General features: G+C 43.3%; 1 protein-coding gene across 2 annotated transcripts in view; it reads right to left on the reverse strand.

Annotated features, from left to right (window-relative positions):
* Nucleotides 1-688: 688 nt before the first annotated feature.
* Nucleotides 689-15,866, reverse strand: part of Rftn2 (raftlin family member 2) — a 60,624-nt gene continuing 45,446 nt past the window's right edge. For both annotated transcript variants that reach the window (XM_013031996.1, XM_013031921.1), the window contains 2 exons: nucleotides 8,188-8,266; nucleotides 689-2,028 (listed from right to left, as the gene is read on the reverse strand). In XM_013031996.1, coding sequence (XP_012887450.1) covers nucleotides 1,771-2,028; nucleotides 8,188-8,266 — 337 coding nt within the window. In that variant the 3' untranslated portion in view covers nucleotides 689-1,770. The remainder of the gene's footprint in view (nucleotides 2,029-8,187; nucleotides 8,267-15,866) is intronic.

Raw genomic sequence — 15,866 nt, forward strand, 5'->3', positions numbered from 1 at the left:
TGGCTCAAGTGGTAGACCACTAGCCTTGAGCTGAAGAGCTCAGGGACAGCGCCCAGGCCCAGAGTTCAGGCCCCACGACTGGACCCCCCCCCAAAAAAAAAAAAAACGAGGCTCTACCTTTTGTTGATGTTAGCATAGAGGAAAACTGATCTTTTTGAGTCTATTTCTGTCTTTCCCAGTGTTATGGCATTTTGTGAATAGCTAATGATTTATTTTTATCTGTTTATTACCAAAAATATACCAACTCTTTGTTTTTGAGACAATGCTCCACTGAGTAGGCCAGGGTGGCCTGGAACTCATGATCTCATGATCCGATGGCCTCAGTTTCCTTGGACGCTGGGATTCCAGGCCTGACTTACTAACTCTTGAATAGAACTCAGGCCCCTCTAACATGTAAGACAAAACCAAAATGAAACATTTCCACAAATATTCTCGGTCACTATTTCCACAGAATATGACTAAGCAGGATGATCTGCAGTTCCTTCATACCTGTAGCAGGCCTGCTTCTGCAAGACACACGGGCCATTTCTGCTCCTCTCACCAGAAATTCATTCGTGGAGATGGGCTAAGTCAAGCTGTGTGACAACGTGACACATGCCTGTCTGATACATAAAAGATGCGTATTCATGTTCAATAGAATGTTAGCTCAGTAACAAATGACATTTTATTACTCAGATGATCTTACAATGTCAACATCCATGCTCATAAAAAGTACATAGAAGGCTGACTTCATCAATGAAAGTCAGTTTTCATTCACTTAGAAGTTCCCCACTCTTCAAAAGCCTCTCCCATAGAAATGGAAATCTTCCATTTTTCAGAATTTGAATCCATCTCTTGAACAGATCCAAGTGGACACAAGGAGGGCAGGGTGAAGTGGGGTGGGGGGAAGGCTGGCAGCACCTCTGTGCTGCCCAAGGCTTGACAGACAATTCCTTCAGCACTCTTCCGGATGAAGCCGGTCAAGATGAAACCTAACTCAAATCTGGACATTGGTACAAGACCTAAGTTTGCACTTGAAGGTGTTATGTTTTTCCTCTTCCTACTATTTGCAATGGAAAAGAAAGAAAATTCAGCCTTTTCCTTGGAGTGAGCTCCGCTGTGTCTCTAGGCTGTTCGGAGCAACGATGCTTGAATTCCATGAGTCACTACAGGGTTGGTAGGTAATGTGGCCACCTTGAAAGGCAAAGACATACAGGAGGGGTTCTTTTCAAAGAATATTTTAACAAATAGGAGTTTGCTTCGTATGTACAGGCCATTGTCACAGGAGACTTGGATCGTTATATTCAGGAAATAAATATTTTCACTAATCAGTTGTATGTGTGTGTGTGAGAGAGAGACAGAGAGACAGAGACAGAGACAGATTATTCTTTTTTCACTGTAAGTTAGACTGTACCTTCCTGAGAATGCTAGCTCAATTATGCGTCGGCATATTCCGTCTTTCTATCCTAAATGGTCAGGAAAGTATATTTTGTACATCCACCAGAAACTGAAGTAGCTTGTTGCCTAATAAGCTAAGAAGAAACTTGTTTAGACAGATGTTTTAGTTGAGAGCATTGTAAACATGATTGTAAATTGACAAATATGTTGGTTATTCTCCTGTATCTGGGGGAGGTTGAGCCAAAGTTTATATAGATTAAAGGCTGAGTCTGGAAAAAAAAAACAAACTTAAAAAAAACCACTCCATACATGCAGATCAAGTAGTACAATGATGTCAGTTGACCATGGTTTTTAATAACGATTCACAAGACCTTCTATCGCTTGCCCTGCGTTTCACATGCACGTGACCTGGGTCACCCCATCTTCCTGGTCAAGCTGTCCATCATCTAGCTCCCGCAGGCCACTGTCCCCGCCTCCGCCACTGAACCCCGAGAAGCTGGGTCTCTCCTCCTTGACCCAGCACTCTCTGGAGGCAGAAAGGAAGCTCTCCTCCAAGGAGGCTCTGCCCTCCACAGATTGAGGCAGGCCCGTGTCTAAGCCGCTGCTCACTTTGTTTCTGTCTTCGCCCTTTAGAAGCCGGCTGCCTTTCCTCTGAAACACAAGAGATCCACAGCCCAGAGTTACAAGTCGGCATCTCCCAGGCTTCTGCTCCCTGCCGGAGCCATGCAGTCTTCCCCTGCTTCCCATTGAATCCTGCTCATCCCTGGGGCGGATGGTGTGATACAAGTGGGGCAGGCTTGCTGGCATGCTGCACCCATCTTCAGAGTCCTAAACAAGCTCCTGCCTAACTCTGAGAACAAGCTCAGAGCCGCCCTCCTCAGTCCTGGCTGTGTTGAATGTCTTTGTTGCTTTCTGGTGGGCAGATAGGCTGTTATACCTCTCCCAAGAGAGCCAGAGCCACAATCAGAGTCTGGGCAACAAAGCAAGGTAAAAAAAATATCATTTTCTTTCTTTTCTTTTTGTTGGTTGTGGGGCTTGAACTTTGGGCCTGGGTGCTGTCTCTCAGCTCCTCAGCTCAAGGCAAGCACTCTACCACTTGAGCCACAGCTCCACTTCTGTTTTGTTTTTTTTTGGTGGTTAATTGGAGATAAGAGTCTCACGGATTTTCTTGTTTGGACTGGCTTTGAACCATAATCTCAGATCTCGACCTCCTGAGTAGCTAGGATTACAGGCATGAGCCACCAGCGCCTGGCTGCTTTTCTTTTCTTTTTGTGCCATTGTTGGGGGCTTAAATTCTTGCTTGGCTTTTTCCAGTCAAGGCTGGTGTCGGTGGCTGGGTATCAGTGGGTAGCATCTGAGATCTGAGAATAGTGATTAGAAACCAGTCTGGGGGCTGGGCACTGGTGGCTCACACCTGTAATCCTAGCTACTCAGGAGGCTGAGATCTGAGTTCAAAGCCCACCCAGACTTTCCCTGAGACTCTTATCTCCAATTAACCACGAGAAACTTGGAGGTGGCAATGTGGCTCAAGTGGTAGAGTGCTAGCCTTGTGCTGAAGAGCGCTGGGACAGTGCCCAGGCCCAGAGTTTAAGACCCACAACCTACAAAAAAAAAATTAAGAAACCAGTAGGAAAGTCTATGAGACTCATGTCAAATTAATCAGCAAAAAGCCTGAAACGGAGTTATGGGTCAAGTGGTAGAGTGTTAGTCTTGAGCAAAAATGCTTAGGGACAGTGCCCAGGCCCTGAGGTCAAATCCTAGTACTGAGGTGTACACACACACACACACACACACACACACACCAAGGCTGGCACTATACCACTTGAGCTACACCTCTACTTCTAGCTTTTTGTTGGTTAACTGAAGTAAATCTCTTAGCTTTTATCTGCTCCAGCTGGCTTCAAACCAGATCCTCAGATCTCAATCTCTTGAGTAGCTAGGATTACAGGAATGAGCCACTGGCACTTGGCCAGGAATATAGTTTTGTTAGCTGAGATAGATGGAAGCAGCAGCAGACCTGCTCCAGTGGCTACCTGCCCCTCGTCACAGAGGAACAGGCTGCGCTGAGCATCCTAGAAGAGTCGAGACTGGGTTTACTTTATGCACACTTCGTTTCTTGTCTTGCTTCCAAGTACTACTGGTGACTCAAGTGTCAGCAGTTTGACCCATTTCATTGGGCAGACTGGTCTTTGCAAAGAATTTACTCAGGGCTGACAGTGTTCTTGGTACAGTTCAGGCGAGACAACCTTGTCTCTGTGAAGCTGATAAAGGAGCTGAAATAGAACTCAACATGGATATTCAGACTGCAGAGGAGATTTAATTCCAATGACATGCCCTGTATCGGAATATGAATACATAGTTGTGGGCACATAAGACCGAAAAAGGACTTAAAGATAAATTTAGTTGCCTATAATCCTAGCAACTCAGAAGGCTGAGATCTGAGGATTGTTGTTTGAAGCCAGCAGCCCAGACAGAAAATTCCCCGTGAGGGGCTGGTAAGGTGGCTTAGCGGTAGAGTGCTTGCCTTGCATACATGAGGCCCTGGGTCGATTCCTCAGCACCACATAAGCAGAAAAAGCTGGAAGTGGTGCTGTGGCTCAAGTGGTAGAGCGCTAGCCTTGAGCTGAAGAGCTGAGGAACAGCGCCCAGGCCCAGAGTTCAGGCCCCATTACCAACAAAAAAAAAAAAAAAAGTCCCCGTGAGACTCTTAATTCTAATTAATCACTCAAAAACTGGAAGTGGAGCTGTGGCTCAAAATGGTAGAGCACTAGCCTTGAGCAAAAAGAGCTCAGGGACAGTGCTCAGGCACCTTATGATACGGGGGCAGGGGTGGGGGGAAGATAAATTTAAAAAGTATAGTATTCCCTATCCACCCCAACACCTGCCGTGTGTGTGTGTGTGTGTGTGTGTGTGTGTGTGTGTGTGCGCACACATGTGTGTATGTGCCCGCTGGTACTGGGGCCTGAACTCAGGGCCCAGGTTGTTTGTTAGCTACTTTGCTGAAGGCTGCTGCTCGACCAATTGAGTCTCAGCTCCATTTTCAGCTTTTTTCTTTTTGTGTCAGTCCTGGGACTTAACTCAGGGCCTGAATACTGTCCGTGAGCTTTTGTGCTCAAGACTAGTGCTTACCACTTTGATCTACATCGCCATTTCTGGCTTTTGGTAGTTAATTGTAGATAAGAGTCTCATAGACTTTCCTGCCTGGGATAGCCTCCTAAGTAGTTAGGATTACTGGCATGAGCCATTGACACCTAGTGTACTTCCAGCTTTTTGATGGTTAACTGGAGATGAGTCTCATAGACTTTCCTGCCTGGAGCTAGTTTCACACCATGATCCTCAGAACTCAGCTTCCTGAGCAGCTTGGATTGTAGGTATGAGCTATCAGTGCACAGCTATTTCTCTCTCTTATAAAGTTTTTTTTTGGGGGGGGGTCTGGTTGTGGGGCCTGAACTCTGGGCCTGGGCACTGTCCCGCAGCTCTTCAGATCAAGGCTAGCACTCTACCACTTGAGCCACAGCGCCACTTCCGGGCTTTTTTCTTATGTGGTGCTGAGGAATCAAACCCAGGGCCTCGAGCATGCAAGGCAAGTGCTCTACCACTGAGCCACCTTCCCAGCCCTCTTTTATAAAGTTTATTTGCCAAGGATTTGTTCATATGCTAGTTAAGAATGAAAATTATAAGTTTTTGAATGTAAGAGCTAAAATTATAAAGGGCTTAGAAAAAAAACAGTGGTTAGATGCCCAGCCCAGTCATACAACATTTATTAACCCATGGGTGGTTTTATTTTTTTTCCTTGACCCAGTTACTGGAGTCTGTGAACAAAGTCAAAGGGCAAAGTGTCCAGTGGGTCCTTCTTGATCAAAGCGTCATGAATGACGCAGCTTGGGCATAGTTCTGTGTCTCACATTTGTCGCAGACACCCTTGAATTTGCCACATGCAGATAGCAGATCTCCAGGCTTTCTCCCTTTTATTCCATTCACCAAAGGGAGTGAATTAATACAAATGGAGGGACCTGTGAGTTACTCCCACCTAGGTCTGAGTTTTGAGACTGGGTCCTGCTCCCCAGCAAAGAATTAATCTTCTGGCTTCAGACTGAGCTGACAAGCACTGCTAGACAATTCTTTCCTCAGGCCTGGCCAGTGGTGTCTTTTTCACAGGAGCAAACAAATTCATTTCTGAATGATTTAACGTGGACTAATCAAATAGGAAGGCTGGATTCATGGGGGCTGCAAGGTGCTACTGGGATCTTTCTTCACCAGCAAAGGGGCCAAATGGAAAATTTGCAAATAAATTCCTCACCGTATACCAGCATACAGAGGCCAACTCTCACGTTCTCAATGAGGATTTCCTTATTAACACTGGATATTAGTGGGGTGCTGGTGCCTCACAGCTGTAATCCTAGCTACTCGGGAGGCTGAGATCTGAGGCTCACAGCTTGAAGCCATCCTGTGAGAATCTCTTGTCTCCAATTAACCAGCAAAAAGTGAGGAGTGGAGATCTGGCTCATGTGATAGAATGCCAGCCTTGAGTATAAAAGCTAAGGGACAATACCCAGGCCCTGAGTTCAAACCCCAGTACCAACAACAAATGGAAAATGAGGCACAACACAATAATTTCTACAAGCTTACATTTCCACTTAGCACTATATTATGATTTCTTTCCTTCCTTCTTTCCATCTTTCCTCCCATCCTTCCCCCTTCTATGGGGCTTGAACCAGAGCCTCGGTGCTGCCCCTGAACCCTTTTGCTAGTGTTTTACCATTTTGAGCCACAGCGCTACTTCCAGTTTTCTGGTGTTAATTGGGGATAAAATTTTCCTGCCTGGGCTGGCTTTGAACCACGATCCTCAGATCTCAGTTTCCTGAGTAGCTAGGATTACAGGCGTAGCCACCAACACCTAGCTTTGTGATTTTCTTTCTGCATCAATAATGTGCGATTTTTTTCATGCTAAAACTCCACGTTTACTCGTAAATCTTCTGACCTCCTATTTTCTCCAGGAACTGGGAGGAAAACATACCAAGTTCTGGATATAGATTCAGTGCCACCCTTGATCAACCTATCAACTTTGGAAACTCAATTCCACTTCTGAAAAAAAAAAAAGGGTATGACCTGTTAAAACTCCATGAGATCTTACGACAAATCAGTGAATTTAGAATGGCCTACCTTTTTACCTCTTTTTCCACTTCAGCATTTAAAAAATCAAAACAAAAGAATTAAGTTAGCATTATACCTGCCATCCTAAGACATTGTGTGGTATAGAATCTTGAACAGTGTCATGATGGACTGAGTTTGAGAGACAAAGAAATATGACTCATGAAGTGGTGAAAACATGGGGTGGATAGTCAGGATTTTCAGCCTTGAAGGAGAGCTTGGAAGCAGCTGCAAGGCCAAATGGAGCTCTTGAATCACTGGGAAGACTTAGAAGAATTTTTGTATGTGTGTTGGCTAGTTCTGGGGCTCAAATTTAAGGCCTGATACTCTCTGTTTGCGTTCTTTCCCCCTCAAAGCTGGCTCTCTACCCCTTGAGCCACAGCTCCACTCTGGCTTTTTTGCTGGGTAACTGGAGATAAGTATGTTCTGTACTTTCTGCCCTAGCTGACTTTGAATCAGAATTCTCCTATCTCAGTCTTCTGAGTAGTGAGCATTATAGGCATGAGCAACCCCGCTGAGCCTAACACTCATAACACTCATGCAAGGAACCCAAGTGGTTTGTACCACTAGCTCATATCTTTTTATTTTGGAGTAGTACTTAATTGTATGGATGTACCAGAGTTGTTTATCCATCCATCTTGTGGATCTTTCCCTCATTTTGTCAATTCTGACTTCACCACTATAAATATTTGTGTACAAGTTTTTGTGTGAACATAAGTTTATACTTCTCTAGGATAAGTATCCCAAATGGGCATGGCTGAGGTAACATGGTAAACATGTGTCTAACTTTGTTAAGAATCTGCCAAACGGTATTGCAGAGCGCTGTGTTATGGTGCATTCCTGCAATTGGAGTTCTGCTTCCTACTCTGCATTACCAGCTCGTAGTTACAGACAGTAGTTTTGTTTTTATTTTCCCCCTTCTAATAGGTGTATCTTCTACTGGTGGTGTCTCATCGTGATCTTTATTTGCATTTTCCTGATGAAGAGTAATGTAAGTGTGTGTGTGTGTGTGTGTATGTGTGTGTGTGTACCAGTAGTGGGACTTGAACTCAAAATCTAGGAGCTGTCCCTTGGCTTTTTTAGTCAAAGTTGGCACTCTACCACTTGAGTTACAACTCCCTGTCCAGCTTTTTGTTGATTAACTAGAGATAAGAGTCTCATGGATTTTCCTGCCCCAATGGCTTTGAACAATGATAATCAGATCTCAGTCTCCTGAGAAGCTTGGATTACAGATGTGAGCTACCAGTGCCCAACCTAAATATCTCTCAATGTGCTTATTTCTTGTCTACATAACTTCATTTGTAACATATCTAACACTTTTAACTATTTTTAAGTACCATTGCTTTCTTACTGTTGAATTCTGAGTTATTTATTTATTTTATTTTACTTTATTGTTAAGATGCTGTACAGAGGGGTTACAGTTACATGAGTAAGGCAACGAGTCCATTACTTGTTGATCATCGTTACCTCTTCCCTTTCTTGAGGTTGTCCACTATCCCTTCCCTCCTCCAACTCCCACACTCCTACTCCCCTTCCCCCCCCCCAGAATTTTTAATGTGTTCTAGACATACCACAAGATCATTGTATAGGTGTTATGTGAGTTTTTCCCTCCTACAGTTTGTGGCTTGACTTGTTTGCTTAAGCATTAATTTTACTCACCTCTGGGGTGTGAGCAGCTGAATTCCATATAACTGGCCTCTGAAGGAACACTACTTGTTTTGTAGCCAAATTCCCTTCACTGAAAATTAAAATAATAGCATTTAGTATTGTGAATTAGTTCTACTCTATATCAACATTATAGTCGCATTTGACTAGAAGGATCTACACATATCCTTCGTAAGATAGTCTTTTGAACCCCAAATATGAAGAAGAAAAAAAACCCTAACACAGAGAATACACCTTTTTCTTTTGCTTCCTGATGCTATAATGTGAACTGTTCATTCTGCCATGCTTTCCTGCCACAATGGGTTGGCATTCTGAAACTTTTAGCCAAAATTAATCTTTCCTTCCATAAGTTTTCCTCTCAAATATTTGGATCACAGCAATGATAAAAGGAACTAATGCAGAAAATTGGTACCAAAGCTATGGGGTCTTTGCTGTGGCTAAATGTGACTGTGTGGTACTTTGACTTGTGGAACTGGTGTGCAGAATTTGGAGAAGTTTGGAGGTGTGGGCTAGAGAAAGCCTAGGATGCTTTAAGGAGAGGTCAATGAGAGGTCTAGGGATGCTTTAAGGAGAGGTCAATGAGCAGTCTAGGGATGCTTTAAGGAGAGGTCAATGAACAGTCTAGGGATGCTTTAAGGAGAGGTCAATGAGTGGTCTAGGGATGCTTTAAGGAGAGGTCAATGAGTGGTCTAGGGATGCTTTAAGGAGAGGTCAATGAGTAGTCTAGGGATGCACTGGTCTACTGACCAGCAGGAAGGGGAGGAATGGCAGCAACGGCCAAGCTTACGAGTTTTAGATGGGAACAGAGTTTTGTTAGGAACTGGATTACAGGCCATGTGTATTACTTTCTGGAAAAAAAAAGTTTACATTTAGTCCATGTCTTGAGAGTTTGCCTGAGTTTAACTTTAACAGACAAGTCCAGGAAATGGACATGCGGGTTCTTTTTGTTGTTGTTGTTATTGTGATATTTGATTTTGCTTTGGGTTTTCTTTTTTCTTTTAAAGGAGTATAGGAGGGTGCAGAAAGAGAGGGAAAGTGAACAAATATGAGCACGCTATTCAGTATACACTATGTGGAAAATGAACTGTTTAACTTGTGGGCAGGGATGGGAGGGGGAGACTAGGGGAAAGCAAAGCAAAGGGTGACATTGTCCAAAAAAAGAAATGTATTCAAGTCAGGCATTGGTGGCCCACGCCTGTAATCCTAGCTACTCAGGAGGCTGAGATCTGAGGATTGCAGTTCAAAGCCAGCCTGGGCAGAAAAGTCCCTGTGATCTCCAATTAACCATTCAAAAACTGGTAGTGGAGCTGTGGCCCAAAGTGGTAGAGAGCTAACCTTGAATAAAAAGAGCTCAGAAATAGCACCTAGGCCCCGAGTTCAAGCCCTATGACCAAAAATAAATAAACAAAGAGGGGAGGGACAGCTTACACTAAGCCAAAGGAAAGAAATGTACATATCACCCGACGTGGAAGAAATAGTTGTATTGTCAAAGCTCATAGATTTCATAAATTTTATAGACCACGATAATGATAATTTGCCTTGTAAAGGTTAAAACGTGTTTGTGACTTTAACTATCACTATCCCACAATAGTGTGAAATTTGTGAAATTTATGTAATCACAATCTCAATAAAAGAGTACTTAAAAAAAGAAGAAAGAAATGTACTCATTACTTGACTTATGAAATAGTTGCCCCTTTGTACAACAGCTTAATAATAACAATAAAGCTCTTTTTAAAAGAAATGGAAGCTGGGCGCTGGTGGCTCACACCTGTAATCCTAGCTACTCAGGAGGCTGAGATCTGAGGATCGCGGTTCAAAGCCAGCCCAGGTACGAAAGACTGTGAGACTCCTATCTCCAGCAAACTACCAGAAAATCGGAAGTGGCCCTGTAGCTCAAGTGGTAGAGTGCTTGCCTTGAGCTGAAGAGCTGAGGGACAGCGCCCAGGCCCAGAGTTCAAGCCCCACGACTGACCAAAAAAAAATAAAATAAAATAAAAAATAAAAATAATGGAGTGTTAGTAATGGCTCAAGTGTTAGAGTACTTGCCTAGCAAAGTATTCTGAGTTCAATCCTTAGTATCATTGAAAGAAAGGAAAGAAGGAAGGAAGGAGGGAGGGAGGGAGGGGGGAGGCAGGAAGAAAGGAAGGAAGGAAGAAAAAGAAAGAAGGAAGAGAAGGAAGGAAGGATGGAAGGAAGGAAGGAAACAAAATATTATACTGGAAGCACTGTAGGACTTTCCTGGAGTTCAGTTTCCTTTTGCTTCTTATTTCCCTCCTCTACACCATGTGTATTTGAGTCCTTGACATGCAGGTAGTGAAAGATTCTTAGTGTATGCTTAAATTTTATATTTTTGGATCAATAAGAAATGCATCGTCTTTGATTTTATCTTGTTTAGTGTTACCCTGCAGTATTATGTTGATAGTCTTTCCTTATCTCATTTTTACTTTACAACTTTTTTTAAGAAAGCAACTTATTGAGATAGAATTTATATGCCATCCTAATGACCTGTTAAGGTATAGAATTCAGTTTTTAGTATACTCCTAGAGTAGCAGAGCCAGCCATCCACACAGCCCAGCTTGAAGACACTTTAATTCTACCCCCAAAGGAGCTACTCCGCAGTAGTCCTGCTCCTTCATTGCTCCTCCCAGGAAGCCAGAGGCAACCTGTAATTTACCTTTCCTATACACAGATTTGTATATTCTGGGCATTTCAAATAAATGGACTTGTATACACACACACAAAAATAAAAGTAATGGACAAATTAATTTGGTGAAATTTCAAAATGGCATATCATTCAGGTTGTGGCATAGCTATTCCTGCTCACAGCCAGGTTCCTGTGAGAATTGGAGCACAAGCAAGAGTAGAAATACTTGAAAATGTGTGGTTTGAGGGAAAATAGAAAGAATGCTTTTAAAGTTGCAGACAGGCTGGGAACCAGGGATCCATCCAGATAATCCTTGCTACTCAGGAGAATGAAATCTGGAAGATTGTGGTTTGAGGCCTGTCCAGGCAGAGAGATTTCAGTACTAACTTCATCTCCGAAATAACCAGCTAACAGTAGAACAGGTGTGGCTCCCGGGGTACAGGCAGGTGAAGTGAGTTCTAGGCCCTGTGGGGTAGACTTGTGAAGGCTGTGTTTTATCAACCAGACTAGATCTATGTCACCTAAGAGATTTGTTAGCTACATGGGTGTCTGTGAGAGTGTTTTACCAGAGCCAAATAAATTTCCCCCCTTAAGTACAAAATAAACCAGCTGGGTGCTGTAATCACGCCTGTAATCCCAGCTACTCAGAAGACTGAGATCTGAGGATCATGGTTCAAAGCCAGCCTGGGCAGGAAAGTCTGTGAGACTCTTATCTCTAATTAACCACTCAGAAAACTGGAAGTGGCGCTGTGGCTCAAGTGGTAGCACGTTTGTCTTGAGCTAAAGAGCTGCTCAGAGTTCAAGCCCCTCGACCGACTAAAAAAAAAAAAAGAACAAAATAAACCATAAACCAAAACACAAAGCCAGGTGCTGGCGGCTCATGCCTCTACTCCCAGCTAGTTAGAAGGCTAAGAATTGAGGATGTCAGTTCAAAGCCAGCTCAGGCAGGAAAGTCCATGAGACTCTTATCTTCAAATAACCACAGGCAGAAAAGTTCCTGTGCTACTCTAATCTCCAATTAGCCACTCAAAAACTGTAAGTGGTACTGTAGCTCAAGTTGTAAAGCACTAGCCTTGACTCAGGGTCAGCACCCAGGTCTCCTGAGTTCAAGCCCTAGGACGCTCTCTCTCTCTCTCTCTCTCTCTCTCTAACAGAATACTAAGACAAAAACTTGAATATACCCTAAGTTTGATCCCCAACATTGCAAAAACAGCCAAACAGAATTGTCATTACAAAAGAAAAAGATTTTTAATGTTTAAAAACTCCTATATGGGGTGGGAATGTAGCTTAGTGGTAAAGTGCTTGCCTAGCATGCATGAAGCCCTGGGTTCAATTCCACATACACAAAAAGCCAGAAGTGGCACTATGGCTCAGGTGGTAGAGTGGTAGCCTTGAGCAAAAGAAGTTCAGGGACAGTGTCTAGTTCCTGAGTTCAAGCCCCAGGACTGGAAAAAACAAACAAACAAACAAAAAACAACCTCCTCTCACTATTGTCATCTTTTTGTTTTCTGGATCCCCTAGTCTGTATCAATGTATGCGTTTCTGTATGTCAGTAACTCTCACATATTACACATTTGTTCCCTAACACCCTTTTCTTTGCACACTGTGCTAGTGTCTGTGTACCTTCAAAAAATGAAGATATAAACGCACTCCTAAGCTGGGGGCGTGGCTCAAGTAGTAGAGTGCCTGCCTGGCAAGTGCAAGGCATTGAGTTTAATATGCCACTACTGCGAATGAGAGAAAGAGAGGAAGAAAGAGAGGGAGGGAGGGGGGGTGGTGGGAATAAGGAAGGAAAGGAAGGAAGGGAGAAAGAGAGGGCTGGGAATGTGGCTTAGTGTGTAGTATGCATGAAACCCTAGCCTTGATTCCTCAGTACCACATAGACAGAAAAAGCCGTAGGTGACACTGTGGCTCAAGTGGTAGAGTGCTAGCCTTGAGCATAAGAAGTTTAGGAACAGGGGCTGGGAAGGTGGCTCAGTGGTAGAGCGCTTGCCTTGCATGCATGAGGCCCTGGGTTCGATTCCCCAGCACCACATAAGCAAAAAGAAAAAAAAGCCGGAAGTGGCGCTATGGCTCAAGTGGTAGGTAGCTCTTCAGCCTTGAGCTGAAGAGCTGAGGGACAGCCCCCAGGCCCAGAGTTCAGGCCCCATGACTGGACCCAAAAAAAAAAAAAAAAAGAAGTTTAGGAACAATGCCCAGACCCTGAGTTCAAGCCTCGGGACTGTCCAAAGGGAAAAAAAAGAAAAGAAAAGAAAAAGAAGGAAAGAGAGAAGACAGAGAGCAAGAAGAAATTTCATAAAATAAAAATATACTTTATAAGTTTTGGAAAATCAGGCTGTTCCCAGTTTCCTGCAATCATAAATTATGCTGTTATAAAACTGTATAGCCTTTGTCTTACAAATTATTTCCTTGATATAAAGTCTCAGAAGCGGAATTATTAGATCAAGTTCGTGTGAATTCAGCTTCTCTGTAGGCAATGTCAAATCTGCCTCAGCCAGAGAGACCGTGTTGGGCTCTGCATGCGAGAAATTTTACATACATTTTCAGCTGAGCCGTTAGCCTCCGTTTCATTTTCAGATCTTCTTTGTAGCTAGCCACTCAGTATTCTCTGTATTTAACTATCATCATGGCAAATTACCCCTTCTAAAGACTGAGAGGGGTTGGTCTCCTCTGAAGTGCTTTCCAGTCTCCACGGATTTATGAGGAGGAGTGTCTGTAGCTAAAGCTGCTCAGTTACAGACTTTTATTATGCAAAACCCCCAACAAAACCTCACTATTAACTGCTTTTTATGCTGAGCTCTCTTTCGGGAGAAAGGAATGCAACAGTAAAACTCTAGCCTTCGAGTTACAGATCGGTTAACTGCACACCATTTGAAAAATCCCAAACTTATCTTTGCTATTGAATTTTTGAGAAATATCAAATCTTTTCCCAAAGTGCAAAGAGGAGGCTGCTTCTTTTATTTTTATTTATTTATTTATTTTGAGTTTTCAAAGACAGCTCCTACTCCAGTCTTAGTTTTATTTGACATGGTCTTCTATTGGAACAAACCACTTGGTGTGAGGTAGAATGTAACTTAGTCTGTACAGGAAAGGATGAGCATGCATTCAGAACAGGTAGGGCCTGAATTTGGGAGCCACAGTATACATGTAAAAATATATACAGAGTAAGCTGGGCGCTGGTGGCTCACACCTGTAATCTTAGCTATTCAGGAGGCTGAGATCTGAGGATTGTGGTTCAAAGCCAGCCAGGGCAGGAAAGTCAGTGAGACTCATCTCCAATAAAAGCTGGAAAGTGGCACTGAGAGTGCTTGCTTTGAACAAAAGAAACTCAGGAACAGTGTCCAGGCCCAGACTTTAAGCCCCAGGACCGGCAAAATACATAAGTAAATAAATAAATACATACATAAAATTAAAGTATACATAGGGTATGCTGGAAAAGCTAGTGTGGCTTTGGAACCAGACAGTTCTTGAGTTCAAGTCTAAGCTCTGTCATAGCAAATAATCCCCAAATCAGGTCACAGTCCTTACAATGTCTCTGAGTATTCTTATCAGGGACCCTGTGAAGGACAAATGAGCACTGTGCATGAAGAGTCTGTCACAGCACCTGCCACTAGCAGGAGCACCACCCTGATTTCCTGCCAGTTTCTCCATCCACTCAGCAAAATGGAGGTTGGAGTTAAGGGAAAGTCAAATGTCTCAGAATCACCAGTGTCTTCCAGAGAGCAAGTTCAAGAAAGGAAAGCGTAAATAAAGATGAGGAGCCGCCATCAGGGTAGACTTATTCTTGAGCAGAAGGCAAGAAACATGGCAGGGATTGTGGGTGACCACATAATGAATTCTTCCCATGGGGTCACAGGACTGGGCAGTGGGGATGTGCTAAGGTATAATGAATGGTTGGCCTGGAGTAGTCTTCTTAAGTGCCAGCATGTTTAGATTATAAACCAACGGTCATGCTTTGATGTAATAAAAAAACAAACGTAGCTTTTTTAGGGTGGTGGTGGTATGATCCCATTTGTATCATACAAGTGGTGTAGCAGTCCAAGTGGTGGCGAATCCACCAGGGAAAGGGTGAGTGGACCATGAGGCGAACGAAACACCTGTGAGGCGCAGGTGCTCAGGCAAGATTTCCTCTCTCTCTTCCCTGCCTTCTATGCACTTAAAAAGAAAATAAAGGGGCTGGGAATGTGGCTGAGTGGTAGAGTGCTTGTCTAGCATGCACAAAGCCCTAGGTTCAATTCCTCAGTGCCACATATACAAAGCTGGAAGTGGCGCTGTAGATTAAGTGGTAGAGTGCTAGCCTTGAGCAAATGAAGCTCAGGGACAGTGCCCAGACCTTGAGTTCCAGCCTTGATAAAATAAAGCAAAAACAAACAAAAAGAAAATAAAAGATAGCCTCCACTACAGTGTCATTTCAAAGAGAAGGATTTGCTATGGCAACAACATGACTATTAAGAAAAACGTGGGGAATAGATCCAAAGACATTAATTGTTGGGGACTTTAACACACCACTTTCCCCACTAGATAGATCAACTCGGCAAAAACTCAACAGAAACCGCAGATCTAAATAACTGCATAGATCAACTAGATTTAACAGACATCTACCGAATATTTCACCCAGCAGCATCAGAATGCACATTTGTCTCAGCAGCACATGGAACATTTTCCAAAATAGACTACATTTTAGGGCACAAAGTAAACTTGTCCAAATTCAGAAACATTGAAGTTATACCTTGCATTCTCTCAGACCACAAGGGAATAAAATTAGAACTCAACACCAAAAGCCACCAAAGAAAATCCTGTAACACATGGAGGCTGAACAACACACTGCTGAATCACGAGTGGGTCGTGGAAGAGATTAGAAAGGAAATTCAAATGTTCATGATATTTAACAAAAATTAACACACAAATTACCAGCTCCTCTGGGACACAGCAAAGGCAGTACTCGGGCAAGTTTATAGCTCTGAGTTCCTACATCAACAAATTGGAGAGATCTGAAACCAACAATTTAATGAGACATCTGAACCTCCTT

This window comes from Dipodomys ordii, unplaced genomic scaffold (assembly GCF_000151885.1).
Source record: "Dipodomys ordii isolate 6190 unplaced genomic scaffold, Dord_2.0 Scaffold1, whole genome shotgun sequence".
NCBI lineage: Eukaryota > Metazoa > Chordata > Mammalia > Rodentia > Heteromyidae > Dipodomys > Dipodomys ordii.